Raw genomic sequence first — 27,197 nt, forward strand, 5'->3', positions numbered from 1 at the left:
GCCCATTAGTTTAAATCACTGGATTTCTTCCAGTAGAAGAGGGGAAAAAAAAAAAATCAGATGAGCCGGGCTCTGGAAACTGCTGGCTGGGGAGATCTCAAAGAAAGCAGCCTGCGATGCCAGCGCCCAGCCCTTTGGCTCACCTGTTGCTGGTGTGGATGTCGCCCTCCGTCTCGCCCTCGCCCTCGGAGCCCTCGCCCTCCTGCTGGGCCGTGGCGGTGCTGATGGCGCCGGTGCTGGAGCTCACGCTGCCGGGCCCGGCGGGGTGCCCCTCGGCCGCCGTGTCGCCGTAGGCGCTGCTGCGGCCCGAGACTGAACGACAGCAAGCGAGGCCGCGAGTCAGGACGGGCGGAACAGAACGCAACGACACCCATTTTCAACCAGAACCTTAAGCGTGGCGAAACCAAGAGTGGCCGTTTCCCGCTAGTGCTGATCGAGGGGCTCTTTCAATCGGCCGCGTCTTACCGCTGTGCTCGCCCGCCACGGAGTCCACGGCGCTGCCCCCGCTCTCCGAGCCCACGCTGCCCCCGTGCTCGGCCGGCGAGGTGCGCAGGGTAGAGCCGTCTGTGGCGGCCGTGCTGCCCTCGTCGTCAGAGGCTGGAGCTGAAAGCATAACCAGAGCTGTTCCAGGAAAAACACGGGGACCTTCTGTAAGAACAGGGCAGGGGGGAGCCCAGTGGGCCCCGACGCCCGCATGCTCCCCTTTCAGAAATATCTGGATATTTTTCTTGATTTTTCTTTCCCCATTAGTAAACGAGGGGGCAAAATGACATCCTCACTTGATACTTACAATATGCTTGACTGCTAATGCCAGAACACGGCTGGTACTTCGGTAACTGGTGCACTCATATGGAAGACTTATTAAAAAAAGGTAAGTGTCGTTTATTTTAATTGTTTTTAAATTCACCCCATTTGAGGGCATAGAAGCAGGAAAGGGTTTAAAGGGTTACATCATAATAATCTGAAAAAGAACAGATTCTGAGATTCATGAGAAAGAAGCAATTATAAACCTTCTAAGCTTGGCAGCACGCCACGATGGGGACAAAGACTGGAATACAGTAAAAATATTAAATAAGATGCTTCGCTGGCAATTGCAGAATTGCATTTCTCTTCCCGTTCTACCCACCCGGTTTTGAAACCGGGCCACCAGGACGTGCGCGCGCTTGTACGTGGAGGAGAGGCCGAGCTGATTACCTGACGCCGTGGTGTCCGAGAGGGTCCCGGCGTCCAGCGAGGAGGAGCTGGGGGCCTGCCCGGACAGGCCCAGGCTCTGCAGGCCCAGCGCGCTGCTACTGCTGCCTGCGGCACGACAGAGGACAATCCCAGAGTCACAATCCCGAGCACCCACTTACACCCCTCCGCCACCAGTCTTTGACCCGCCCAATAGCTACAGGAAATATTCATACCTCGTGCAGCTCTAGCGTTTTCACTGAGCTTAACGTGTCAACTCAGAGGCTGTTAGAAATGCTTAAAAATAAGGGTACGTTCTTATGCTGCAAACTAGAATCTGACCAAATTTAAGGTCTTCAGAATAAACCCTTTAACTGTATTCGAGAGAGGGCCAGTGACCTTGCTGATCTTGCTGCAAGCTGAGTGCAATGGCCAGTTCCACCATTGTCTCGTCGTCAGCGTCGGGAGGGATGTCCAGCATCGGGGGGAAGCCCTCTGCTCCGGCCAGCAGCGCCTCCAGCGGCGAGGGGTTGCCATTGTTCACGTTCTCCGCGGACTCTAAAACCATCGACTCCGACTGCGACAGGAACAGGAACAGGAGGAGGGAATTATATAACAACTGTCTGCCTGCGTGTTTGCCCAGCTGGCAAGCCCAGAGAAACACAAATCAGTTGGCATTAAGTTACCAGCACGTGCGTGAAGATCAGCAATTTGTTTTCTTACAATGGACGAACCAAAGCATGAGGTCATTCTCATGTTCGGGGCCTGCAGTTTGGATTCTAACCTTGAGACAAGCACGTAACCTACATCTAACAAGCTCTGGGATGGCTCTTGCTGGAATTCTGCACACAAGAAGCACGGAGCACGAATTGGAGCTACCGTCTCGGCCGAACTCACCACCATCTCGAAATCCCCGTGATCCACTTCACTCTGCTCTTGGCTCTCCTGTCTCCCGCCCTCCCCACTGGACATCCCAGCCTGCTGCATCTTCTCGTCTGCGTCGTCATCGTCGTCGTCGTCTTTATCTCCTGCGCGGGTTCACGAGAGCACAGGCTCAGAACACCCGAGAGAGATCGGCCTTATTACTTCAGCGTTGTAAAAGCTTTGGGACTGAGTGACAGAAACACGCCCCAAATAAAACAGAGCCAGGAAAAGACTTACAACATCTTTGTAACCTGCAAAGCAAAAACACCCAGCAACACAGCAAAATAGAGTTGATATAAGCTCTCAGACACAAGAGGCCACAGGCAGTTTAGTTTACAGTGTTATTTTTTCAGGGATTACCGTCCACACATGACTTACCCATAGGCGTGTTGGAGCGAGGAGGAGAGGGCAAGGTCACATGTCTGCGTTTGTTCCTGGGTCTCAGAACTCGAATCAGGGCTTGCTTGCAGGCAAAGCTCACAGAGGTGTCCTGCAATTCAGGTACATGGTTCTGACTTTGGCATATTTCTCTTAAATACTGAATTAACAATACTGCACAAACTCAATTCAGCGAGAAGAAACTGGCCGATGCCAATTACTAAACCTAGGAATTACTGGCAATCAAGGAATGTGTACCAGCACAGATGTAAGTTTTTCCATTAAAGAAAAGCCCAAATTGCAAAAGTACAAAACCTATTAGTTCTAGTTAAAAAATGTAAATAATTTAATTTATATTATTTCATTGAAAAAACACTTACAGGGCACAACAACATCTGCATGTAGATTTTAGAGGCGACATTGATGCAGTCCAGCTCACAGGTGCAGTATCCATGAATGATATCCACTAGAGCATTCACTGTGGCCTCAATGTGTGTCAAACCTGATTTTAAAATAAGAGATTGAGACCACTTCACCAACAGATGAGTATAAACTTCCCAAAAGGCTTAAACTTTTTTAACCTTCCAAAGCCTTTAAATGTGGCATGAAAACATTTAGTCATTTTTATTTCTATTATAATTGTATAAACATATACATTTAACACATTTGCTCTGATTTATTGTATAACGCAATAAAACGAGAGTTGCTTTATAAAAAGACTACTACTAATAGCGGATACAATATCAGATTGGAGCAACCGCTTACCAGGCAAGCAGGCTGGAGCCAGGAATGCGTTCTTGGGTTTTAAAGCATGGAGCTTCCAGAAGTTATTGACCAGCTGCATGATGAAGTTACAGCCTTCACTCTCCAAAGGCTTCTGGGTCTCCCTGCTCTCCTCTGATGTGTCTGAGGAAACACGCACCATGTGCACATCAAGCTACCACTTTCTGGAATGAAAATGCTTTCACTATATCCTGCACTATATGCAGCACTATATGCTGTAACACATCAATTTCCCTACGGGATTAATAAAGTATTATCTTATCTTATATCCGTTTTCAAACCACTTCCAAGTGTTGGACAATCACAAAACATTGGTCAGCTGCCACAAAGGAGCTTTTTCAAATCTGGGGGAACACTTGATGGAAAACACACACACAAGACAAGCCAGCCCATAGAAGAGTGGACTTTTAAAGAGGAACTGCAGTCCCAATTTTTTCTAAGTCTCAGTAACAAAATAAATTCATCGGCATTGCAATTTTTTCTATTCATTGTTGCCATGTTGCAAACTCGCATTCCAGTTCCCACGAATCGCCACGCGATGCGGCCCTTCCTGCTCACTAGTCACTAAGGACTAATGTGATGTACCAGCAAATAAATACAGGTGGTGCAGCAGACAGTTCACCACAGAAATATTCCAGCTTGACCTGCACGCAGAGTTAACAAGTTGTATTTGTTGGCAAAACCGTCTCGAAGTCGAGAGCAATAGTTCTATTGTATTGAGAGAGATGTATTCACAAGCCTGCTCGGTCACTGCAGCCTCACTAGACGTTTTGTTGCCTCATCCTGAATCACAGAACATGGTGCTGCACATAACTAGAAATGTAGTCGATTCTTTAATGTGAATTGGAGGTTTTAAACGTTCCTGTGTACATTTTACTTTGTGTGGTTTGAAATGCACTCATTAATGCGGATTCTTTTTAACCCCAAAATATAAAAACAGCGTTGCAGTTCCCCTTTGGGGGTGTGGGAAGCCAAATGGACAGAACTGCTGACTGGTAGTGGCTCAGAGCCAGGACAAGTGGAGGTGCAGTACCTGCGTCAGTGTGAGGCAGCTTGGACTCGGTGAAGTGCACCAGGTTGTTGGGCCTCATGATGGCAATGGAGCGCGCGGTGATCACCAGTCTCTGGAACACCTCAGGGTCCAGGTCCTTCCCATCCCTACTGCAGGTGTTCAGACACTGCACTGCGTTGCTCAGCAGGGACTGGTCCTGCCAACACGACGAGCACCGACAAGATAAACAGGAGCGAAAGAAACTGACAAGCACTCCCGATACACCCGAGCACTCTCCTGTGACTGCTTTCAGACATCATCCCATATCCATAACACATTTTAACAAGCAAAGCTGTCACACCAATTCAAACACAATACAATGACTCTGCAACGTGTTCTGCTGTCATGCAGGCCCAGCAGTCTCTTTTTTACATATTGAAAGAATGTGAAGTATTTGTCTTTTTGTAAAATTTTCTAGTAATTCCAGTGTACTACAAAAAGATGTCATGGACATGGCTCATAGTCCTTCAAGGAAGAGTACAGGTAATCACATTTGTTTCGCTTTACACAGTGAGGTCTCCGATTTAGCTTAGGGAACACTGTACCAAAATGCACCGAAAAAGGATTAGAGGTAATGTGCCTACACACTACACACAGGAGAAAAGCAGATGCTAAGCGTGCTCCAGCGCAGAGTACCTTATGGTTGTGGTAGGCTGACCGGCTTGTGTGCAAGCTGGCCAGCAGGCCCTTGGTTTGCTGCTGGACCCCAGCTGGAGTGGGCATGGACAGGAGCAGGGTGGCTAAGTCCAGAGCAGCAGATTTGTTCTTCTCCTGTATGGCACCGAAACGAAAAGACAACATCAGTTTGGCTTGCGTTTTTTTTCTCCTCCTCCGCTCTTCCAAAAATCACAAGGCTGATCAGAAGGAAAGGGTTAATCGTGCTTCTTTTCAACGATCCACTCACCTTTTCCGTCGTGGTCCCGACAGCAAAGCAACTTTCGAGGGCTTCCAGGGAGCTCACCACCAACCTGGCAACCAGACACATTCGGACGCAGTGAGGATGCAGTCTAATCTCTGCGTGCTTCTACAGAGGGCAGTCAACTCAAAAACCCTGCTGCCGTTATAATGAGATTTTGGAACATACTTGTTAAATGTTTCTTAAAACAACCAGCATACATTTCCAAGGAGTGTCAGAAACATGTATTAGATTAACTCAGCTCTGGAGTTTCCTCAATAAATAAGCTGCTTTAAATACAATTGTATTGCTAGAAATATGCAATATGTGCTAATTCAGGTAAATATGCTGGCTGGTGCTGCTTTTTATTATACCTACACACACCACGCAAACGAGCAGAGAAAGGGGGGTTACTAACCGGTCCAAAGTTGATAAGGACTCAGTTTCACAACTTTTTTTGGGGGGGTGGGAGGGCAAAGAAAAGGAAAAATGTGTGAGGATCACAGAATGAAACAAGTCCAAATGGCTTCATGTACACAGAGGCAATGCAAACATGTAGCAGTCTCATGAGGGCAGCCATGCACTGAGAAAAACACCACACACGCCCAGACCACTGGAATACGCAAGAAATCCTGTTTTTCCAACTTCTAAACTTAACAAGCTATCTTTTGCTCAGACAATGAATATCTGAGACTATGAAATTATAAGATGCACACCTCAAAACAGCTTATTGCCCATTGGGTTATATAAACAGGAGCTAGGATGTTATGCACTAGCGCGCCCTTTTCAAAAACATTAGCACAAATGGGTTAAGAAAAGCCACGAACAATCGTGAGGAATTCAGGTGTGCGTGAATTACAGCATTTTGCTTTTTTATACCAACGTAGCAGCAGCTTTGGAACGATTCCCTACCATTTCCCTGTGAGAAAAAGCAGACAGCGCCGATTCTTTATGAACCAGGTTATGCGAGACGGAGGACAGGGTCAAGTTTCCTCGGCTCACCTTTCCAGCACCGTGCCGCTGGCGGATGCTGGCGTTACGATGTCGCTGTCCCCTGTGCCGTTGCCCTGATTGAGGTTGGGGCTGCAGACGTTGTTGACCGAGGCCGAGGGGAAGTCTTCGGGGGGCTCATCGGGCCAGCCGAACTGCTCCTTGGTCTTCCCGTAGATCTTGATGGAGTCCAGCATGGTGACGCCGGCGGGGTCCACCGACGCCCCAACTGAGGAGGGGCGGGACAAGGGAGGGCCCGCTCAGGTTAGGAACGTCAATCAAGTGGCACTGAGTGTAGCAGCGAGCTCAGTTCCAGCAATCGTGGCTATAAGCTTTTAACAAACAGCTTTCAATGGCCGTGAGCGCAACATTTAAGAGGAATGCATGGGGTGAACAGAACTTCCATAATTAAATAAAGCTTTTCATACAAATGTGTATATACATCTTTCACGGATCTATTTTGAATGATCACAGCAGTTTTGAGACATGCTTCACAGCAAATGAGCCGGCTGCAGTACATAAAGGAAACGGGGAATTCCTGAAAGCCGACCGCCACCGTGGAGGAGGAGAAAGAGGGGATCTCGATTGGAAGCCAGAGGGAGGGACCAGTGGCACTTACTGAATATGGAGAGCTTCTTGTCCGCCTGCAGGGCCTCCTCACGGGTGAAGGGGAAGTCAAACCAGCGAGAGCGGGTCAGGTTCATCTGCATGGTGCGGCCAAAAATCTCCAGGTAGGATGGCGCTCTCTCGATGGCCTGGGTGCCCACCTGCACCCGCATGCCTGTCATCACCATGGAGCTGTTGTTATTGACCACCTCTATTGTAAAGCCCCCGGGCTGGACAGAGCAGAGCGACAGAGAGAGATAAGGTGGGCGGCTGAAACAAAGAACATTTCATGCAAAAGCACCAGTATTTGAAAAAAAAAAAACAGAAGTCGCTGCTCAACTCAAATGGGAAAAGAGCAGACGCCCACAAGTCTCCTCTTTCATCAGCTTCGGAAAAACATTTCCCTGGTCCTGCCTTCCTGTTGAATAACCATTTCTACAGAAAACCATTTAGTGCCGGTCAGCATTTGCCCCCACCTTGGTGTTGGCAACGTACATCCCAGTGGAGTTCAGCCTGTGCTTTATCTGCTGAGCGTTATACACCTGCAGCAGATCATTGCCTCCAAACTCCACCTCAGTCAGCTGCTGGTTGTGCTCAAAGAAATCCACAGGGAAGGTGACCTGACTGGTGGAGCGAGTGGCTGAAATGAGAAGAGGGGAATACAATGCATTCACCACACAGTTAACAGGAACTAAAGAACATGACATCTACTGACATGTAACGCAATGCCATTCTTTTCTACTGTCTGTGTGGCGTTAGGCACTATCATTCCTGTATGTCCTCCTATAAAAAGCACTGCAATTATCACTTTCTAGTGCGATGTTAAAGAGACTAGGGTGCTGCCACAATATGAAATCTGAATCAGGAATGTACATAAGTAAGACTTGCCTGTGTGCTGCCACAATATGATATTTAAATCAAGAGTGTACATAAGGCTGACAAGCCTCTCTAATATCTGTAGCCATACAAGCTGACATGGATAAGGTATTGGCTGAACAAACGTAATAAAAAAAATAATTACAGTATTCCCAGGCATGAGATTCTGTACCCTTGCCCTTACTGGCAGCAGCGGCCTTGCGCTTGCGGACGGGTTTCATGATGCTGATGACGCTGCTGGGCTGCAGCGAGGGCTGCAGCCAGTAGGAGGTGTTGTCCACATTCGCCATGTAGATCCTCAGGCTGCCGTCCTCGCACAGCAGGATCATGGTCGTTCTCTGCTGGTCGTTGCTCGCCGTGTGGCGGATCGCCACCATGTCCTGAATCTGGCACAGAAACAGTTAAATGCAATCATACGGCATTAAGTGTCGTGTCCATCTTTAAACCCATGTGGGCTGAAATGGTATGAAAAAACCCTGATGATTGTCTTGATCGCCCAGCGCTACATCATTTCAAGTTATATTAGCCACCATAAGGAAATTCCAAGAACTGGTGGTGAACAATAGTGTGCATCAAAGCAAAATAAGATCCACATAAAGTGTCTGATTTTTAAGCAAGCATGTACATATTATAACAGTTCTTAACAGACCTTGGCTTTGGCAGGAAGGGTCTTGATCTCCTGAATGAGAAAGGTGTCTGGCTTGACCATTATGACCAACGGGATCCCAGTAGTTTGCTGAACACAGCACACTAGCCCAGGATGGTTCATCACTTCTGACCATTGGCACAGGGCTGGAGAGGTCTTACTGCCACCGTTAGAGCTGTAATAGACAGGAACTTGAGTGTTGTTCTGGGAATTCAAAATGACGGTTCTAAATCTAGGGATTTGTATTACTCAAAGTTGGCATGAAGGCCATTCTTGTGTCTCTGACAGGAATTCTGGAGGACAGTCATGCATTTCTAATAACACGAGCAGATTGCAAGCCACAGACTGAAAAGGGGTCAAGATATTGCCAGCTTTTAATACTGAAGAGTAGAGACAGAGAAGAAGATAACTATAAGAACATGACAAGAATTCTGGGAGAACTCTAGCAGAACAGGCTTAATATTGTGAACTACTGCCCGGACAATTTAATACACAACCTATTATTTTCAACAAAATATACACTTCATGGTTAACTTATAGAACTGTGGGCAATTAATCTTGTTGAGAACACCTCAAATGATTCAATGATTCAAGCCACCATATCATCATCCAAGAGATTTTTCCGAATCGAACGTCCGCTAGAGTGGGTGGCTTACCTCTTGACGTTGATGGTGAAAAGCCGCTGCATCTCCATGGTGCTGCGGCTGACGGTGGCAGCAAAGGACTTGCCCTGACCGTAGCTGAAGAAGAGCATCTGCAGCACGTGGGAGTAATAGACTGACACGCCCCCTCCTGCCACCTGCCCATTGCTGTCCTGTAATCAAAACCACACAGCGCTGCATGAGGCCCCAAGCCTAGCCAACAACACCCGGCAACTACAGAGGGAGAATTCCAAAACTGAAGCTTGGAGGCTTTAAATCTTTAAAATAGTTTTGGTTTCAAGTAAGTGCATTTAGGTCTAACATTTCAGTCCCATGTACTATACCGGCACGTTGGTAAATCATTTATCCTATTGAAGATCTCTGCAGTCTCCAGCCTCATCTCCAGATACATTGTGTGATAAAGCCACTGATCTGAGACGGGCCGGCACCAAGATACCTTCAGGTCCTCGTGGTTGATTTCCAGGACGTTGGTGACGTAAAACGGGCCGTGCTGGGCGCTACTGGACTCCTCCATCACCTGGGTGTAGATGTACCCAGCTGAGGACATGATCACGATGGTGTTCTTGCCCTCCTCGCTGAACAGGAAGGTGGCGTCGCGGATCTTGGAGCTTGGAAGCAGGAAATAATACATGGGGCTCAGGGCATCCACAGACAGGTCGTAAATCTGAAAGGAGCAAGGTCAAAACAACAGCTTAAGGGAAGGAATAAAAGTGTCCAAGCGCAACGTTGCCATTTTACGTTCTACTGCTGCATCACACTTTTCAATTTTCTAACTTATTTCTTTGACTTGACAACCAAATACATACTGGAAAACGTGGAAGTTATTTTTTCATACAATAACAATGTACATGTGAGTTCTTGCAAGCATCAGAATCTGTCCTGCTGTCTTGAAAACTCCCCATATGGACAACCTCCTGAACGGATGGAAGGGAGGGTGCAGGAGACCAGCTTGCCTTGACGAAGTCAGCTGTGATGATGGCGAGCTCTGTCTGGGAGCCGGGCAGCCAGATAGCCTTGATGATGAAGTTGCCAGTGGCCAGTTGGGGGTGGAGGACCAGGTGATCAGAGACCGAACCTGTGCTGCTGAACGTCAGGACGTGGCAGTCCTGAGGGGCGGAGGGATAAAAACTCATTGTGATACAGTAACAGCAAAATCAGCTCAAATAGAGCAAAGGCCCTGGCCATCTTTCCTCAGACTACACAGTGACAACCGTTGTACTTTTGCATTACAGAAAAATCAGTAACAGAGATTAAGATGGACAGGGACAGTGTATTGTCTGGACTTCAACAACCCGAGACTTGCACGTGCTGTCTAGCTGATCCCGCCTATTCATTGAACAAGTAGGGCAGTTTTTGTTTCTTTAGTGCCAAAAGCCAAGCTGCCGCAGTTACCGATGAAAACAGATCTGACCTTGAGGCCGCACACAGCCAGGTAGTCCTCGTTGCAGGGGTTGCCAGTGAGGCTGAGAACGGTGAAGGGGACAGGAGCCGAGGCCAGGCGAGTCAGGGTCAGCTTCCTCTTGCTGGAGTCCGCTTGCTTCAGGAGTGCAGACAGCTGGAGCACCGTGATCTGTCAGCATGGATGGGATCACATGTAAGAAACGAGAGGGCGACTTAAAAACAGAAGAAAACAGCAGACAGGACTCTTGTTTTAATATGCAAGTATTCCATTCTGTGAGAACACCTAAAATGACATTTAGATAAACTTAGACCTGAACAGCCTTCACAGACATATCATTTTCTTTTAAATGTCACAGTATAGCTTCATTAGTTTTGCCACAGTGCGTATTAAATTCAATCCCTTGGGTATCTACTTCTGAAGAGCTCACATAAGTACAAAGCGATCCCAGAGCTTGGAAGCACAGGACGGGGCAGTGCTTGTGAATAGCAGTTTCTAGGACAGAAGCACTCAAGATGACAGGTCGTTCTCCGGCAGCGGCGTACCTTTCCTTTCTCGTGGCTGACCGCAAGATGCTGGCGCCGCCCGTGCGGGGAGGACAGGACACACATGGCCACGCGACGCAGCACGTGGGCGCTGATCAGCTGACGGATGGTCTGGCCCTGATCACCGCTGTAGTTCATCCGGACATTCTCGAAGGCCCCTTCCTGAGACCCCAGCGTCGGGACCTGGCCACACACACACAGACAACGACATGTCTATTAGCAGGGAGTGGCTCACACACATACCACAGTGCAACGCAACAAGTCCTTTCCAAGACGGTCACAATCACACACCCAGGGAACAGCACACCAACACGCCCTTTACCACAGTGCTAACACACCCAGAACCAGGCAGAGTCCCAGTAAACAAACGAAGAGCCCAGCACACATCCCGGTCTGTAGCGCCTACCATGAGCTGGTCCGTCATCTCCACGTTCTTGTCCAGGGTATGCAGCTCGTTGAGGGCGTGCTGGGCTCGGCTGCTGCTGCCTACTGCAGACGCCTGCTGGAAGTTGGTCTGGATAGCATCCATGAGGAAGATCAGCATCTCCAGCACCAGAGGGGCCGTAGAGGACCCGGCCTGAGAGGGAACAGATGGACAGACACAGCAAGAGAGAGGGTGAAGATGAGAGCCCAACATCATGCATGCACTTCTATCTTCCTGAGGGTAAAGAGATGCATCGTGTGACCATGCCAGAGAATGCTAAGGGAACCCAGCTTTTTTTCAGTTGACTTATTTTCCTATTTTAGCTTGCTTCCAGTTTAGCAGTATTATTAATCTTAATCTCAGTTTTCCTGGAGGGGGTTATCACTAGGATAATGAAAAATAATGAAGCACTAATGAAGGTTGAGGATCAAATGTTTTGACAGCGCTTCTCTTCAAATGCCACTCAGGCAAACAATGTTCAAACACATACGCCGAGACACAGAGCAGTTATTAAAAGTCTTCTGTCAAACCTGTTGGATACATTAAGACACTGTTTTAAAAGTACTTGGGTGTGACTCAGTTTCACATAAGGAGTAAATTCAATCCAATTAAGCTGCTCCATAGCTCACAGGCAAAATAGAAACAAGACCCTAGATTTTTAACATAACGAGCATTACATTTTTACAGTGTTCTACGTGGCAAAATGAATCAAAATATAAAAATCAGTCATTTTGTACCATCAGACTAGCAGGTTAAATGTTCATTTCACCTAATAATTAAATGTCTGGTGCCTTTATACAAGGGGATGTAAAGTTTCAATGTGAAAGTAGATGCATTATAAATGATTTAAAACCATACAAGAGCATGGATACCCAAATACAACCCCCTTAAGAGAGCTGAAGGGCATGGGTTCAGTCCCCACTGATCCAGATCCTGAGGAAAGGGCTCTAGCCCCCATCTAAGATCTGGAAGACCGTCCTAACGACCTTGAGAGAACTGGAAGGCACTGATATAGTCCCCCTGGGGTACACCCCCCCCCCGGACCTTGAGAGATCTGGAAGACAGGGGTACAGCCCTCCCGACCGAGAACTGGAAGACAGGGGTACAGCCATCTCTGACTAAGATCTCGAGGAAAGGAGTGTAGCCCCTGTCCAAGGTCTTGGCCCAGCCAATATCTCGAAGGCATGGCATTAAGACGGTTATTAAGATGGCTAGCACACACCAGCCTTAAGGGGTGAAGAACAAGGCTCGGATGTGGAAGAAACTGCGGAGCAAGCACTCACCACCTGCGCGAGGAGCTCCTCCCGGCAGCCCTCGATGTTCTTGCACACGCTGCTCTTCTTGGGCTTCTCCTCGTCCCCGGCCTTGCCGTCGCAGATGGTGACCTTGCCCTTGTCGGCGGGCGAGGCGCTCTGGTGCCGGATGGCACTCTCGGGCATGCGCAGCTCGCTCTGGAACGCCGAGGACTCCTTCATCGTGGAGCTCATGCCGCTGCTGGGGCTGCGCTTGACCAGGGCCTGGGGCACACAGACGGGCAGCAGGATTACACCCCAGCAGCACCCAGGAGCTCCACGCCAGGCTCTCCAAAGCAAAACCCAGCTGAAGTGCGATATATACATGCTGCACATATCCAGCACTACAATAGTACTACTGAACCACAGCGTGGAAGATATTGGAGTAACTGCTGGGACGTGACCAAACGGTATGTCAAGACAGAATAAAACCGACTTGCATTCACAGCTGCAGCAGCTAATTGCCTTCTGCAAGGTGTTAAGAGTAGAAGCAATCATATTAAATGACATGTCTTGCACTCAATGTGCGAAACCAACTTTTGTCATATATGGGAGGACAGGACAAACACTCAGAAATTTGTCGCAAAACAGGACATTCAAAGTGCGAAACAAACTTCTTTCTAAGCCTGGGTACTGCATATAAGAGCCGGTAAACCCTTCTACTTCCTGCTTTCTGTGGGGCAGACCAACACATGCTGCTATCCTTACTGAGCTCAATGAAACCTGGATCTGCAGACAGTGTCCTGCTCCTTTATCGAAGAACTTCCCACAACTGCATCTACTCACAAATTCCACATGGCCGATGCACAGGAATGTACAAGAGTAAGTGTGCTCTAAATAAGCAGCTCCATAGTTCAGCAATTATCCTTCTTTGACTACTTTGCACTATTTTTAGTGTTGCATATATAGCAAAAGCAAGTTGTCATAAAAAATTAAAACACATCTTGCATAAAATGAGTGTCACTTAAACAAGACGCTTACCAATGATATGAAATGAATGGTATTAGCCTAAAACTATTTGTAAGACTTCATTTTTTTCCATGAAAGTTGGAAGAGAAATGTTACGCATGCTTGAATACATCCCTGAGATCAGAATCTTAAAAAAAAAAGGTTCACGATCCTCATATAGGAGAGTTTTCCTGTGGTACGGCGCCTCACCTGGCAGCTGCCATCCTCCTTTGCCCCACAATCACAGAAGAAGGAGCCATACTTGGCATAGGAAATCTCATGGTCTTTGTGGCACACCTTGGCACACACTGTACAAACCCCAACACCATCCACCATCTTGCACGTGTGGCAGTGATACCTGCAGGGGCAACAGACAAGAGTGTAAGATACCAGTGTGGTTTATACACACCTGCAAGTGCTGAATGTACAAGCCATTTTCTGTTACAGAGCACAAGGGGACTCGCAACAGGAATGGAAAATGTTCCTTATTAAAGTGCCACTGAACTTAAAACAGTAAACACTTGAATTGGCAAGCTGAGAAACTCTGAGGCTATATTTCACCCTATGCAGAGGAGTATGGGCAAAAGCTCCTGGCAAAGCTACTGAACATCTTTCACAATAAGTAGGAATACATTATACAACAGCTCTTACCAGTGTTGGTTCATGAACTCTTTCTGTGTGATGGTGAAGGTGCACAGTTTATTGCAGAGAGAGTCTTCATCCTAGGAAATGCAAACACCACCCACAAGTCATAAGCACACAGCTAAAAATACACGAAGAAATACTCATAACTGATGGGTGGCTTAGATGCAACATCTGCCCTATTACAATGGGAACAAAAACTCCGAAAACTACCACACAGTTTCAAAAACCCTATAAATATCAGCCCTCTCCAAGATGGACCCATGTCAGGCCTTGCCTAATGCTAAATGCCACGTTCCCAGGAAATGCATGGGTTAGGTCTGCCTCATTTTGTGCTGCGGTTTAATCACAGCTGTATGTCAACACTGAGAATAATTCTCATTTTAATATGGCAGTACTGTGATTACAATGATCATTCCCTACAACTGCTGATGGCATTGCAAAAATCCCTTTATCTTTAAGGGAATGCGTGTCCCACAAGATACAGTCCATTTTAAGGGTTCCCTTCAGGTGCATCTGGGATTTAAACCGTTACACCAGATCAAAAAAACACCACGTCTATCTTCAAGATACAAGCAGCCCATCCCTCACCGAATCCTCGGCCTGCGAGTCCTCCTCCTCCACCGCCAGCTCCTCCACCCAGTCGGAGTCCACCTCGATGGCCCGCTCCTCGCCCTCCACCAGCAGGTGCGAGGATCCCTGGCCGCCGCCCTGCCTCAGGGCGTTCATGACGTCCGCCAGGTAGGAGATGATGTGACAGGTGCACTCCAGCATGCTGGCATGCTGCAACAAAGACGGCCCACAATCGCACTCTTCCTTTCGCTATAAAACTATTCTCTGGAATGTGATTTGTTTATTTAAAAAACATTTACACCCCTTCCATATACAGTAGATAGAATGGTTATATGGTATTTTTTAATTTTTCTTCTTTTGGAAAACAAGCGTTTTCTAAAACTCAAGTAAATCTTAGATGCAACATCTAAAAATGCAAAATCTGGTGTGTGGCTTAGCCTCGGTGTTGTGCTCTCACCTTGCCCTGGGTCACGTTGGCACTCACTTTCTCCACCACGTTCTTCTGCGTCAGGTATTTTTTACTGGAAAACGAATGAAGAGCTACTGTCAATAAAATAAAGCAACTTTAAAACCCTCACAGACAGAACTGGCAATTTGTGAAAAATGGGCAACAGAAACTTTGCCGGCATTAAGCCCATTCCTAAAATCTACGTAATCTCCAGAAAGTGAGATTCCACTTTTTAAACTTTATAGCCTGGGTACATTTTCTCATATTAAAGCCTGCTCAGATTGCTAAACTGAGTGTTTGACCTGGAGCATCACATGAGGTTCTTTTGTCACTATCAGCGCTGATGAAAGCTCTCCAGATTTTGACCTAGCAAACCCTTGTGCAATGCACCTATGCTTTACTCACCATCTAGCCAGCCAATCCACAGCTGCCCGGTGGAGCTGCAGATGCCCAGCTCCTTGCCCCGCACTGGCCAGCGTCGCCATGACAGCCATAAGCTCCGGGAAGCCGGCGCCCTCCCCATTGGACAGCATCTCCGTCGCCATGGGGATGAGGGTGTTGAGCAGCACGGTGCACACGCCCTCCCCCACCTGGCTGTTGTCGCGGACGATGTAGGTGGTGAGCAGCTGCAGCAGCTGGCGGTTCTCCTGCACCGTCTCCAGCTGGTCCGATTCCTTGGGGGCCGAGGCCGTCATGCGCGTCAGCCAGGCCTGCAGCCGGGCCGGCTCCACGCACGCCAGCTGGGCCAGGGAGCCACACAGGCGCAGCAGGCTGGGGTTCGGGCTCTTCTCCGCTGGAAGCACAGCGAGCTCGGGTGTGAAAAGCCACGCTGGCACGCGACGGGTTTCTTCCAACATCCCAGAGCGGTATCCCAAACCCTAGTCCAGAGGAGCTCCAATCCAGCAGGTGTTACAAGTCACCGTTAAATCACTGATAAAGCCAGTGTGATCATGTAAACGCTTGCTTGTTTGTTTCATTAATGGCTGACAGGTGCTGCCAAGCTATTAAAACAGGCAACCGGTAAAACTACCTGGACTGGGGCTCTGCAGGATTAGGGTTGGAGACCCCTGTTGAACAGATTAACTAACAGCTGGTGATTTCTCTCTCCCCTAGGACCAACTGAAAGCATTTTCTTCGAAAGCTTTTTCAGTTGTTTTTTTACCCCCAGTAAATCTTTTTGCCACATACGGTATTAGATCAGTGATGTAAATATTGCTCCCCAAATCATACAAAAAAAAGTCAACAGTTTGTATCTCCTTTGCTGCACTGAAGGTTTTCACCATAACTTTTGTGCGAGACAAAAGGCATTTTTATTAAATAATAAATGTATTTCTAATTCTAATTTAATCCTTCTTTACTAACACCATTAAAGATGTATATTTTATCATGAACCATGTATATACAAGCTGAAACAACCTCCTACAAGAACTGAAAACTCATCCTCACCGAGCTGAAACAGTTTGGTAAAGAACTTCAAAACCCTGTTGCAGAATTTGGCAGAAAGGTTTTCATTTGCTGTGGCCATCATGATCTGGACTAGTTCTCCACTGGAAAATGAAAAAAATGGGAAGTTTCTCAGTGCCATCAAACAGTGCTTTATGTAATTCTAAAGCAAATTCTTCAACAGGACCTTATAAGTAAAAAATAAAATCAGGACAATTAAGCAACAAGCACTGTTTACGATTAAGCTATAGAAGACACAATCAAACATGATTCCTGACTTTGGGTATAATTGGTCACTATAAATAAAAAACCTGCACTCCATGACCTCTTTCAAAATGCAATCTGCAGACAAGACACAAATCAAATAGAAATGGTTGCTGGAGCACCTCATATAACCTTCAATGAAAGTAAACTACAAAATGTAAAAGAACCCAGTTTTTATTACAAAGTGGCATGGCTTTGCACAATGTTTTACAACACATCACACCTGCACAAGCCATCCTTCAGCAACGGGAGAGGAAGAACTGGTTGGGTGAGGGAGTTACCTGTCAGTGAAGAACTCCTCCATGGCCTTGCGGGCCTGGCTGCTCTCCAGCTGCTTCTCCAGGTACTGCAGACACTCCTCCAACACAGACTCGTCGAGACCACTGAGACACAGAAGAACTTTCATCAGGCTCAGCACCAAACAGGATACAGAAACCACTGGAATTGTGCAGTGCTTGTATATGCTGCATAGCTGTTTTTAACTTGAGTGGCTAGCTTGTAAACTACAATCACGTTAGCCAATTCAGATCATCCAGCTGTGAACTTTACTCCCTACGCCTTGCAATAGGAATTAGAAAATATTGCTGAGAGTGTCTTAGCATTTTGGCTATAATGCTTACTGTGTTGATACCTTGTTTAGTTTAGGTAAAACCAGGAGATGCCTTGCTTAGTTTGGGTAAAGTCCTGGAGAATGGCCCACTATCCCATTATTAGAGGAGACTATTTCAGAAAGACAAAGGCAATTCTAACACTGATGAAGCACGAACGATGAGAAAGTAGTGGTTGCCTATGGTGCAGTACTATTGAGATCTTTCAACTACTGGGAACAATAACTGGCTGATGAGATCACCTGTTGGGATCGGAGTGGTTGGCAATGATGTTGTAGCAGCCGGTGATGAGGCGGTCATAAACGCGGGCCAGGAACTCGTCCGACTCCGCGGGGCCAAGGATCCTCTCCAGGGAGGTGCTGCTGACCTCGGCCACACTCTCCATGCTGGTCTCCAGGAGCAGGGGCAGCAGCGTGCGGATCACCTGCGAGGGGTTCAGGTCCTCAGGGCACCAGCTGCAGCAGAGGAGACAGCAGGCCCAACGGGTCAAGAGACGAGCCGCGACCGGAAATAAGAACCATCGCTACCTCACCCATGAGATCGGGTAAAAAACTGAAGGGGAAGGCAAACAAGGCCAGCGTATTTCTAACCTACGCGGGAAAAGTGGAATATGGAATACGAAACCAATAAACAGCAGAAAACCAGCACAAGAAGACGTGAGCTGAAATTGGAACCAAAATCTGCTGATCAGATGACAGGATTTCATGGCTAACGTATAGATCTTGTCTTCCAGTATTCTCAGAGGAGAGCAGGAGTGTGGTATGCCGGGAAGGGGTTCAGCGCACTTACACGATGAGGTCTCCCGTGAGGCGCACCAGGGAAAGCAGGATGTGTTTAAGCGATGAGGCCAGGGGCAGGCTCTGGTTGCTCAGCGTGCCAAGATGCGCCGCCTGGATGGCACTGATGTAGCTCTCTGCGGGGATTGTGTCATTGGCAAAGGCGTTGCGCTGGGCAGAGACAAAAAAAAACACATTCTGAAGTCAGATTTCCCCTTTTCAAAAAGGTCCCCCAGAATTCAAAGTTCCTCGCGATCCGCATACCCATGAGCCGATGTTGGGGAACTCATTGGTGTTGATGTTGTTCCAGGCGTCACACAGGGTCTGCACAGCTGAGGGGAGATTCTGCATCACAGGCTGGGCTAGAGACAGAACACAGGAGATCCAGTCAGGGTGCTCCTGAAGCTCGATGCATTTCAACGAGGAAGCAAACGGATTTAAGACACGTGAACGGCATTGCACTTCCAGAGTGCCTGTGAGCTGCCATCTCAAAACCAGAACTGCAAGGCCAGTTCTCAGGATCCACGTTATATATCATATTAACAGGCTCAACAAAGAGCCAACACACCATATATTAACACATCTTTATAAATTTACACCCATGGCCCAATAAAATCAATATTATCACAAATTAAACAAATGATTAACTCGCAAAGGAACCCTCAAAGTCGCTAAACTAAGCTTTTAAAAGACAGCTCCTACTTTCAGATTTGTTTGCATTGTATAAACTGCTGTGATCACAAGAACCTTAGGAATCGCACAAAAAATGTGTATAGGCAAACATGCCTTAGTCACCTGCGTCATTTTAATGGGTGGTTAAAGATGCTTTCTTACTCATACATAGGTTCCATCACAAAAAAGATTACATGAAAACAGTAGGATTGTTAAAAGGGAACTGCAGTCCCAATTTCTCAGACCGGTTATTAAGTCTCAGTGACAAAACAAATTAGACGGCAGTATCGCAAAATGTTACAAATTCTGAATTACGCACAAAACTGTGAACTTTGTGAAAGTACCGTATGGTTGCCATGTAGTCGTAAACCACTGGTCTCGCCACAGGTGAGAATGAGAGTTTGCGCGGATTGTGACATAAGATCAGCCCTTCCTGCTCACTAGTTACTGTAATGACTAATTTAATTCGACATACGAGCGAATAAGTAAAGGTTGTGCAGCAGACATTACACTGCAGAAATGTGCAGTAAACAAATAGTACTTGTTGGCAACGGCATCTCGAAATCTAAAGTAATATTTCTATTGGATTAAAAGAGATGTATTCACAGGCCTGCTTGTTTACAATGTAATAGGGCTGCTTCATGTCACTGTATGTTTGGTTGCCTCGTTCTAAATCACAGACAAAGATGGTAATATAGCACTGTGCACACCTGGAAATCTAGCCTCTGTTTGTTATGGAAATGACGGTGTACATTTTACTTTCATTGTGATTTGAAATGCACTCAGCAGTGCCGATTCCGTCCAACCTTGAAATACAGAAATAGCGTTGCAGTTCCCCATTATTAACCAATCCCTTATTTCTGTAAAGTTTTAAAACACGTGAACACTAGAGAAGCAAGTACAGGGCAGAAGGCAGAGGTAGGAGGTGTGTGAAAACTCCTAACAGGACATGACCCAAGAAAAACAAAAAAAAGCCCTCTGAAATGTCAGCGGGGGTGACTGGTGCACTCACCCAGAACGTTGGCTTTGCAGCGCGTTGACCCAATAGACAGCACAGCGGCGTAACCCTGCAGCTTCTCCTCCGAGCGCTTGTTCTCTCCTTCCTCGGGGAGACTCATCAACAGATAGGACCTGTCGCACAGGACGAGGGCGTTTGCCGGTTAGCTCATCGAGAGAAAAGCATCAAGCGAGCCTCAGGCCAACATAACCTAACAATTCCTCAAAGAACAGTTTACCACGTTTCCCAGTCTAAACCTCAAGCTGGGTGCTAAGTAAGGGCCTGGAGCTGATCAAGCTGAATCGGTTGTCCTGATCTAACCAGCGTTCCAAGCGGCCCAGCTGAAGACTCGGGGAAATCCGCGGCAGCTGACCTGGCGAAGGCGGTGTAGGTGTCGATGAGCTGCAGCGCGGCGGGGAGCAGGTTCTTGGTGATCTCGGAGGACTTGTGGGGGTCGGTCTCGGCGGCCACTTTAGAGAAGTGCTCGTCCAGCGAGACCTGCACCTTGGAGATGACCGCGTCCAGGGTGTAAATGGTCTGCAGGTTGGGCACTTGGAGAGACAGGATGGCGCTGGGATCGATACAGCAGAATGACGAGATCTGGAGAGGGCAAAGACTTAAGTTAGCGCCTGGCATGAACAAATGTTTTATGTCAATGTCACCTATTCATTAAACACCTCATGCAACTCCACTTAATTTACCCCTGTATTTACTGTACTTAAGACATTTAGCTTCTTTAGAAACTTTCAAAACATTTTGCCAACCTCTTGTTTACTGAAGCACTCCTATATCGAGCAGTGGTCACAAACATTTCTATTTGTCAGCACGAAAAACACAGTTTTGATTCTACCGCACACAAGTAAGAGCATGGACTCCAAAAACAAAACTGGGAGTGCATCACAGCAATCCTGTCTTGGGCTGCCAAGGATTCAGGAGAGCGATTCGTTTTTTGACAACGGACGCAGACGGAGGCACAAATACAGCCCGACGGCTCTTGAAATAAGGCTCACCTGCCGAGCGATGTACTCCTCTGCCAGCTCCACATCGTACTTCACAGCGCTGCACTTGGCCGACGCCACTTCGATCAGAGAGGCAGCGTGCTCCGGTTTCATTCCTTGTTTAATAAGGTGCTCCTGCAATCAAGGATGAAAAAAAAATATATATATATATATTTGACCTCATTCCAAAGAGGTGTGACCAGACAGATAATGATAACAAAGCTGCCTCATTCCAAGGGCCTAACAATCTATCAAATTCTTGGGGCCTGCTCAGAAACCAAATGGAACAATCCTTAGTAAGGATCAAGTTGCTGGTGTTGTCAATTTTAAAGTCAATCTATTCATTTTCTAAGTGCTTCTTCCTGAGGGTCATGGGGCAGCTGGTGCTCGTCTCAGCAAGCTATGGGCACGAGGGAGGGGTCATTTAAACTTATTGCAGCAATGGCATGTTACCTTTTTTCAATGCCACGTTGAGAAACGGCGCGAGAAACGCACCCACCCACCACACCCGGTGGGCAACCCCCGCTCACCTTGATCCAGTTGACGTAGGTGCCGACGCGGAGCCTGGACGACCAGCGCAGGGTGTGCAGGATGTCGCTCTCGCCGGGGTCGCTGGCGCTCGGTTTCAGCTGGTCAATGTAGGCCTTGGAAGGCGGCAAGATGCCCAGGATCCGCCACAGAATGAGGAAGTAGTACTGGAGGGAGCAGGCCTCCTGCAGCACAGCGAGAAGCAAGACCGGCGTCACGCTCCGAACGGAATGAAGCATTCCACAAATCGGAAAGGGGGCTACAGCCGATGGAAAGGTCACAGTAAAAGACCACCCAAAAATGTTTTGAGAAGCGTTTAGAAATCGGTGACTACGAAACTGCTCAGCACACACTACCACCGGACAAGGCAATCTGCATGGCCGTGTGTAAATTGCAGGGCGCATACTACAAAAACGTACACTTTCCAGAATGGAAACAGAAATAGGCATTAAAGTCCATTCCATGGTTTAAGCTTTTTTTTTTAATTCTACAGAAACATGTGATCTCAACAGCACTAAGTACAATCATTGCAGTATTCCAAAAATTCACATAAATGCTTAAAGAGAAATTGTTCATTGTTGAAGCCTCCAGGCTGGTGGTCTTACCAGGGGTGTGATCGTTTTGTTCTCCTGCCTCCTGGTCATGTCGAACTGTGAGCCAGCAGACAGGAGGGAAATCAGGTAGGAGTACAGCTCATCATACTTGGTCGCTCTGTTAAACAGGACCTGGAACACCTGTACAAATGGAAACCCATGTCAGTCACGAAAGACCCTGTTTTTTAATTCAAGAGCAGCGGCTCACAAAACGAGTCATTAAAAGTCAAATTCTGTTCTGAACAGGAAAGAAAGAACTATGAATAAATTACGGCTAAAATATTCTAAGGATAAAGTTGTCCCCAACTCTGGACTTCACAATGTTTGCTTTCCGGATAGTAAAACCTACATTTTAAAACAAGCTTGTTAGAATTCGAAATCCTTTCAGTATAAATTACTAAGGGTGGGATTAGTGTGTTTTACCGAACTGTCCAAGTGGCTTCGGTCATCTTCTGATGCTTCGGGTGAAAGGACACAGTAGAATTTAGGCTGAGGTGTGGAATCTGCACAAAAGATAAAAGCACCAGTTAATTTCTACCAATAAACGACTGCATCCTGACAACCAACGCCTTCTTTGAGATAATCTTGGCTATGCTGCAGAACATAAGCATACCCTCAACTCCTATACAAGTATCATGGAATTTCAAGAACTGAAACTTCCAACGCCACAACACCAAGTAAGTAGCAAGCGATCAGGAAAGAATAAGTTGTAAAGTGAGGGCGCTGCCTACCTGCCGGGCAGTGCTTTGTCCAGTTCTCCTCCACCTCCTTGAAGCCATAGTAAAGAGGAGCTGTGCTGCGCTTGCTCCCCTCCTGGCCAGGAGTGCTCCCAGCCACTGGGGGAGTAAGCAGGTTATACTGGACCTGGAAACACAAAGAGCATGTCTTGATCCTTCCCAGAAAGACTTTTCATTCCCGTCTGTTAAAACGTCTCTATATTGCAGAGTCACATATCAGGAAAGAGGACTTACAAGGACTTAAGATCTGATCCTTCATTTAAAGCCATGGGTTCTTTTTCAAAAATAGGATCTACTGTGTGATTGTTGCCAGGATACTAAGCCCCATAAGAACTGTGACTGAAATGATGTGTGAAAGGTGTCCCTATGACACTTTGAGCAGAACCAACCACAGATAACCCTTCCCTTCATCCAGGACCCTCATAAAAACAGTTATAAGTGGAATTAAGCCAGTCGGTACGTCTGACCCATCAAGTACTTAGTAGGGAACTGAACCAAGGATCTCAGCATCCCTTTGGGTAAAGAAGGGCCTCCAGTTCTCGGTATTAAAAGCACGTCCACGACCCTCACCGATATCACTACAAAACCGACCTAAAGGCCCACGAACACAGCAGGACGTTTGGAGTCATCTGGGAATGCAGAGTGCCTCCTACCTGCTCAAAGAGGTACATGGGGACTCTGGAGTACTGATGCAGCAGGTAGTCGAAGACCAGCAGAATGCGAGCCAGGTGGAGGGGCACTGCGTGCAGCTGCGTGTCGACGCGGGCGGCCACCTCGGCGATGGCCTGCGTGCACATGGCCAGCACGCTGCCCCGCCCCTTCTCCGAGAAGCTGTGGAAGATGAGCAGCAGCAGCTGCAGGTGCTCCACATTCAGGTCCTCCACGTCGCTCGGCATCGCCCCCTGCAGGGCGTGCTGCTTCAGCGTCCCCACGAACCTACGCAAGAACAAGGAAGCGCAAACACGTGAGTCGGGCTGTGGGCTCGGATCGGGGCATTGAGAATGGGCGGTGCTTTGTGTGCGGAATCTGAATGCTCTGCTTGCATTTGCCTGCTTCCCCAAGACAGGCTGGCTGGGATAAGTGTTTAACTGGGTCTCTACACCTGGCTCACACTTTGGCTTAGGCACCGTGCATGAAGGACAAGGCGGCTGTGAGGGCATCCTACCTCTCCCAGACCTTCATGCACTCCGGCACGTCGGGGTTCCCCTGGACACTGGCCTTGTGCTGCCAGATGAGCAGCAGCCTGGAGAGCACCGAGAGTGACTGGGGCTGAATGTACAGAGGCCAAAGCCCCTCGGAGAAAGGTGCTACTCCCAGCTGCTGCAGAAGGGTGTTCTAAGGAAGAGAAATGAGCAGTTTAATGGGCTGCATCAGGCAAGGGTTTAAATCACTTACAGAATCCTGTGCAGGTTGGCCAATTTTGTTTTGTGCATAGAATTCAGCTGACGTTCTCATCCGGTAAATGAACATTGACGAAAAACTAAACCAGCAAATGCAATGGTAACAAAGGGACTGCATTGGTTATTGATCCTTTGCTGCTATTCCAACATCTAAACCGCGCATCAGATTACACAAGTGCAAACAGCAAAAAGATCTTTAGAGCTCAGCATTACGCGCACTGCTCCTAACCAAATACACTGTGCCTTACCTGCAGCGCTGGTGAAGGCAGATCAGACGTCACCAGTGAGTGGTTGAAGTGATAAAGAGCAGATGCAAATTCTTCATCAGATGACCCTGCGGTTAAGGAGAAACTGAATTTGGTAAGAAAAGACAAATGGACTCAACTAAATAAACTCATGTGATGACGAGAGCAACTCCATTAGAGAAATATTTCCAACTGGCAACTTAAAAGTAAACAGTAAGACAGCAGGATGTCTTCAATATTTAAAGATTACAAGTAGTACTCTATGCATGTAAGAGGAAAGCAGGTAGTAGTTTGGAAATTGACAGTTGTATCCTTAAGAAAAACTTAATCTTCACTGAAACAAGTGTTCACTTGTCAACACTTGAAGGTTTCCAGATAGAAATGAATAAAGCCTCTGTTCAAGTGTCTATCTACAGCACTGTTTAAAGCTCACCCTTGACGTCCTTGTCTACATCTTTGATGATGCTGGCCAGGGTGGCCATGTGCTGCTCTGTCAGAGACACACTCAGGTAGTTGCGAATGAAGTTGTTCCTGGATTTCAGCATTGAGGTGGTGATGAAGTTCAGAATGCTGGAGGCCAGGCTTAAAAACTGAAAGGGACAACCCCGACATTTCAAACCACATCATTTAATCTATCAGACGAGCTTTTTGTACACAGTTTACCCACATAAACAGTCAAAAATGGTCTTCCTTCAACTAATTTTATTACCCCTAAGTTCGAATGTTAAATGGCATTCCGAAAGAAAATGTCAGGGCTCTCACCAGCTCCGGATCCTTGCGGCTGGCCAGGATGTTGCCATTCTCCCCAGCGGTCTGCTTGCTGGGACTCTTCAGCCGGGGGGACGTCTCCAGTGGGGGTGGGGGAGGAGGTGGGGGTGGGGCCACCTTCTCTTTGCTGGGAGAGATTGTCTCCTCAAACCACAGGCCCAAGATGGGCTCACTGTCATCGTCTGCAACACACAGCACGGAGATTCATTTCAGGACATGGTTCAGACCCCAAGGAGAGCGGGACTAAACCACAGGAAAACACAGCAAAGCTTTCTTGAAATCAAGGGGAGGGGTATAGCTATCCTTCCTTCATTATTTTTTGTATCAGTTAGGCCCTGAGCAAGTTAACCAGCTTGGAACTGTGCAAGTACCTTGACTGCTGTCTTCCTCTGTACTGCTGAAGTCATCCTCGTAGTACGTATTGGAGTCTGTGGAGGCACTGGCATCACTGCTCACCGAACCTTTTCTCTGGCGCTGGAGGACACAGGCCTGGAAAGAACAAGATGGGGGGTTTGTATAGCCTTCATTCTGAGCCCTCTCGTTTTAGAATGAGTGGACCTAACAGGAGCACGATTGCAAAAAAATGCCAAGTACAAACTGGAGCAGACTAACAGAGGTGCTGGAGAGTTTTTTCCGGTTGCCTGACAACAGGAGGAATGTAAGCACGCAAGGACTGTACTACTTTAAGAACTTCCCTTTTCTAATATTGTATGTATTTGCACATAGATGCCACTTTTGATGCAACAGCTTTCAAAACACAAGCGATCTTGTTACCTTTCGGTAGGAGGTGGACAGCAGAGTGAAAAGCAAGTTGGTGAGTGGCACAGAGTCGATCAGTCGCTGCACCCTCTGGATGGAGGTGCTCTGGGCCATGATGTTGAGCTCTGCCGGAGGGCCATCGCTTGACCAGTCCTGTGAAGGTAAAGCCATCAGTTGCTAGTTTGCTGCCCGAGACTCCCTGGAAAACCAGCCGGTACGCAGGCTCTCAGCTGCACTCACCCGGTGCAGTGCCTCTACTTGCAAATCCTGGAAGAGTGACGTGAGCAGTTTTATGGCGTGGTTGGCCAGGACTACAGAAAGAACTCCAAATCCTTGATGTCTACAATCACAAAAAGGCATTAAACTTAAAAACGTGCACATGTGAGAGCTTAATATTCAAAATAATGGAAAACAATCAGACGTGCCTACTAGAACAAGGTAGTCATTGAATCTGTTCTTACTCACTGAAGCATACACTTAATTTGAGATGAAACTATCAACAGAACACAAGACTGTACCGTGTCAATATTCAGTACTCTTGTGCCTCTCTAGAAGACGATCTGAGAAATGAATTCCGAGGACTGTAATAGGGTTTTCAAGCATACCCCTTCCCTGGCCCCAGCTTGGGTGATCCCGCCCCATCCTTAGTGCGGGCGGCGATGTCCCGGACACGCAGGGCAGCCAGAGGGTCCTTCTCCTTGCCCTTATCAGCCAGGGCAGTGGGGCTGAGGTTCAGGATCAAGTACAAGCTGTTTAGCAGGCACCATGCTCCCAGAAGCTGGAAGTTCTGATAATGCTGTAAGAAGAAAGCAAAATTACTAGGACTATTTGCAACAAAACAGGGCATTCATTTTTGCTGCATTCTCTCTCTTCAATTCAGATAGCATACCACAGGAAATGGAAATTGAGATTTCTTTCAAAATACATTCATGCTTTATCAATTGGATTTGTGTTTTGATGTAATCATTAATAAGGCACTGAAACAAGCTATCAATAAATCACTCATGTATTCCTTTAAGACCATGTTGTGAATTTGAGAAAGTCACATCTACTGCCCTCCAACACAAAGCTGTAAATGTGTCTTGATATTTAAGATTCCAATTCCAGACGTGAATAGGACCTCCCCCGTGTGGTATGTCTGTATAAAAAAAAAGTCT

The 27,197-nt window shown here is 47.3% G+C and overlaps 1 protein-coding gene across 7 annotated transcripts in view; it reads right to left on the bottom strand.

The window, feature by feature from the left end:
• ubr4 (ubiquitin protein ligase E3 component n-recognin 4) overlaps nt 1–27,197 on the bottom strand; it is a 69,819-nt gene that overhangs the window by 33,585 nt on the left and 9,037 nt on the right. The window contains exons 11-60 of one of the 7 annotated variants that reach the window (XM_069183944.1): nt 26,646–26,836; nt 26,281–26,380; nt 26,056–26,193; nt 25,653–25,770; nt 25,276–25,463; nt 24,947–25,103; nt 24,517–24,602; nt 24,034–24,203; nt 23,522–23,804; nt 22,863–22,995; nt 22,555–22,634; nt 22,144–22,272; nt 21,541–21,723; nt 21,023–21,145; nt 20,386–20,612; nt 20,028–20,146; nt 18,608–18,705; nt 18,357–18,514; nt 17,810–18,022; nt 17,241–17,342; nt 16,699–16,799; nt 15,658–16,045; nt 15,262–15,325; nt 14,823–15,014; nt 14,241–14,311; nt 13,800–13,947; nt 12,633–12,866; nt 11,332–11,502; nt 10,926–11,108; nt 10,393–10,551; nt 9,935–10,087; nt 9,418–9,645; nt 8,976–9,133; nt 8,323–8,494; nt 7,858–8,059; nt 7,274–7,437; nt 6,811–7,027; nt 6,204–6,420; nt 5,620–5,652; nt 5,211–5,274; nt 4,943–5,077; nt 4,289–4,463; nt 3,238–3,378; nt 2,853–2,974; nt 2,473–2,584; nt 2,068–2,198; nt 1,570–1,747; nt 1,195–1,299; nt 466–603; nt 144–312 (exon numbers count right to left, since the gene is read on the bottom strand). In XM_069183944.1, coding sequence (XP_069040045.1) covers nt 144–312; nt 466–603; nt 1,195–1,299; nt 1,570–1,747; nt 2,068–2,198; nt 2,473–2,584; nt 2,853–2,974; nt 3,238–3,378; nt 4,289–4,463; nt 4,943–5,077; nt 5,211–5,274; nt 5,620–5,652; nt 6,204–6,420; nt 6,811–7,027; nt 7,274–7,437; nt 7,858–8,059; nt 8,323–8,494; nt 8,976–9,133; nt 9,418–9,645; nt 9,935–10,087; nt 10,393–10,551; nt 10,926–11,108; nt 11,332–11,502; nt 12,633–12,866; nt 13,800–13,947; nt 14,241–14,311; nt 14,823–15,014; nt 15,262–15,325; nt 15,658–16,045; nt 16,699–16,799; nt 17,241–17,342; nt 17,810–18,022; nt 18,357–18,514; nt 18,608–18,705; nt 20,028–20,146; nt 20,386–20,612; nt 21,023–21,145; nt 21,541–21,723; nt 22,144–22,272; nt 22,555–22,634; nt 22,863–22,995; nt 23,522–23,804; nt 24,034–24,203; nt 24,517–24,602; nt 24,947–25,103; nt 25,276–25,463; nt 25,653–25,770; nt 26,056–26,193; nt 26,281–26,380; nt 26,646–26,836 — 7,721 coding nt within the window. Of the gene's footprint in view, nt 1–143; nt 313–465; nt 604–1,194; nt 1,300–1,569; nt 1,748–2,067; nt 2,199–2,472; nt 2,585–2,852; nt 2,975–3,237; nt 3,379–4,288; nt 4,464–4,942; nt 5,078–5,210; nt 5,275–5,619; nt 5,653–6,203; nt 6,421–6,810; nt 7,028–7,273; nt 7,438–7,818; nt 8,060–8,322; nt 8,495–8,975; nt 9,134–9,417; nt 9,646–9,934; nt 10,088–10,392; nt 10,552–10,925; nt 11,109–11,331; nt 11,503–12,632; nt 12,867–13,799; nt 13,948–14,240; nt 14,312–14,822; nt 15,015–15,261; nt 15,326–15,657; nt 16,046–16,698; nt 16,800–17,240; nt 17,343–17,809; nt 18,023–18,356; nt 18,515–18,607; nt 18,706–20,027; nt 20,147–20,385; nt 20,613–21,022; nt 21,146–21,540; nt 21,724–22,143; nt 22,273–22,554; nt 22,635–22,862; nt 22,996–23,521; nt 23,805–24,033; nt 24,204–24,516; nt 24,603–24,946; nt 25,104–25,275; nt 25,464–25,652; nt 25,771–26,055; nt 26,194–26,280; nt 26,381–26,645; nt 26,837–27,197 lie in introns of all 7 variants that reach the window. The other 6 variants (XM_069183941.1, XM_069183939.1, XM_069183940.1 and 3 more) reach the window with 6 other exon arrangements.

This window comes from Lepisosteus oculatus, chromosome 25 (assembly GCF_040954835.1).
Source record: "Lepisosteus oculatus isolate fLepOcu1 chromosome 25, fLepOcu1.hap2, whole genome shotgun sequence".
NCBI lineage: Eukaryota > Metazoa > Chordata > Actinopteri > Semionotiformes > Lepisosteidae > Lepisosteus > Lepisosteus oculatus.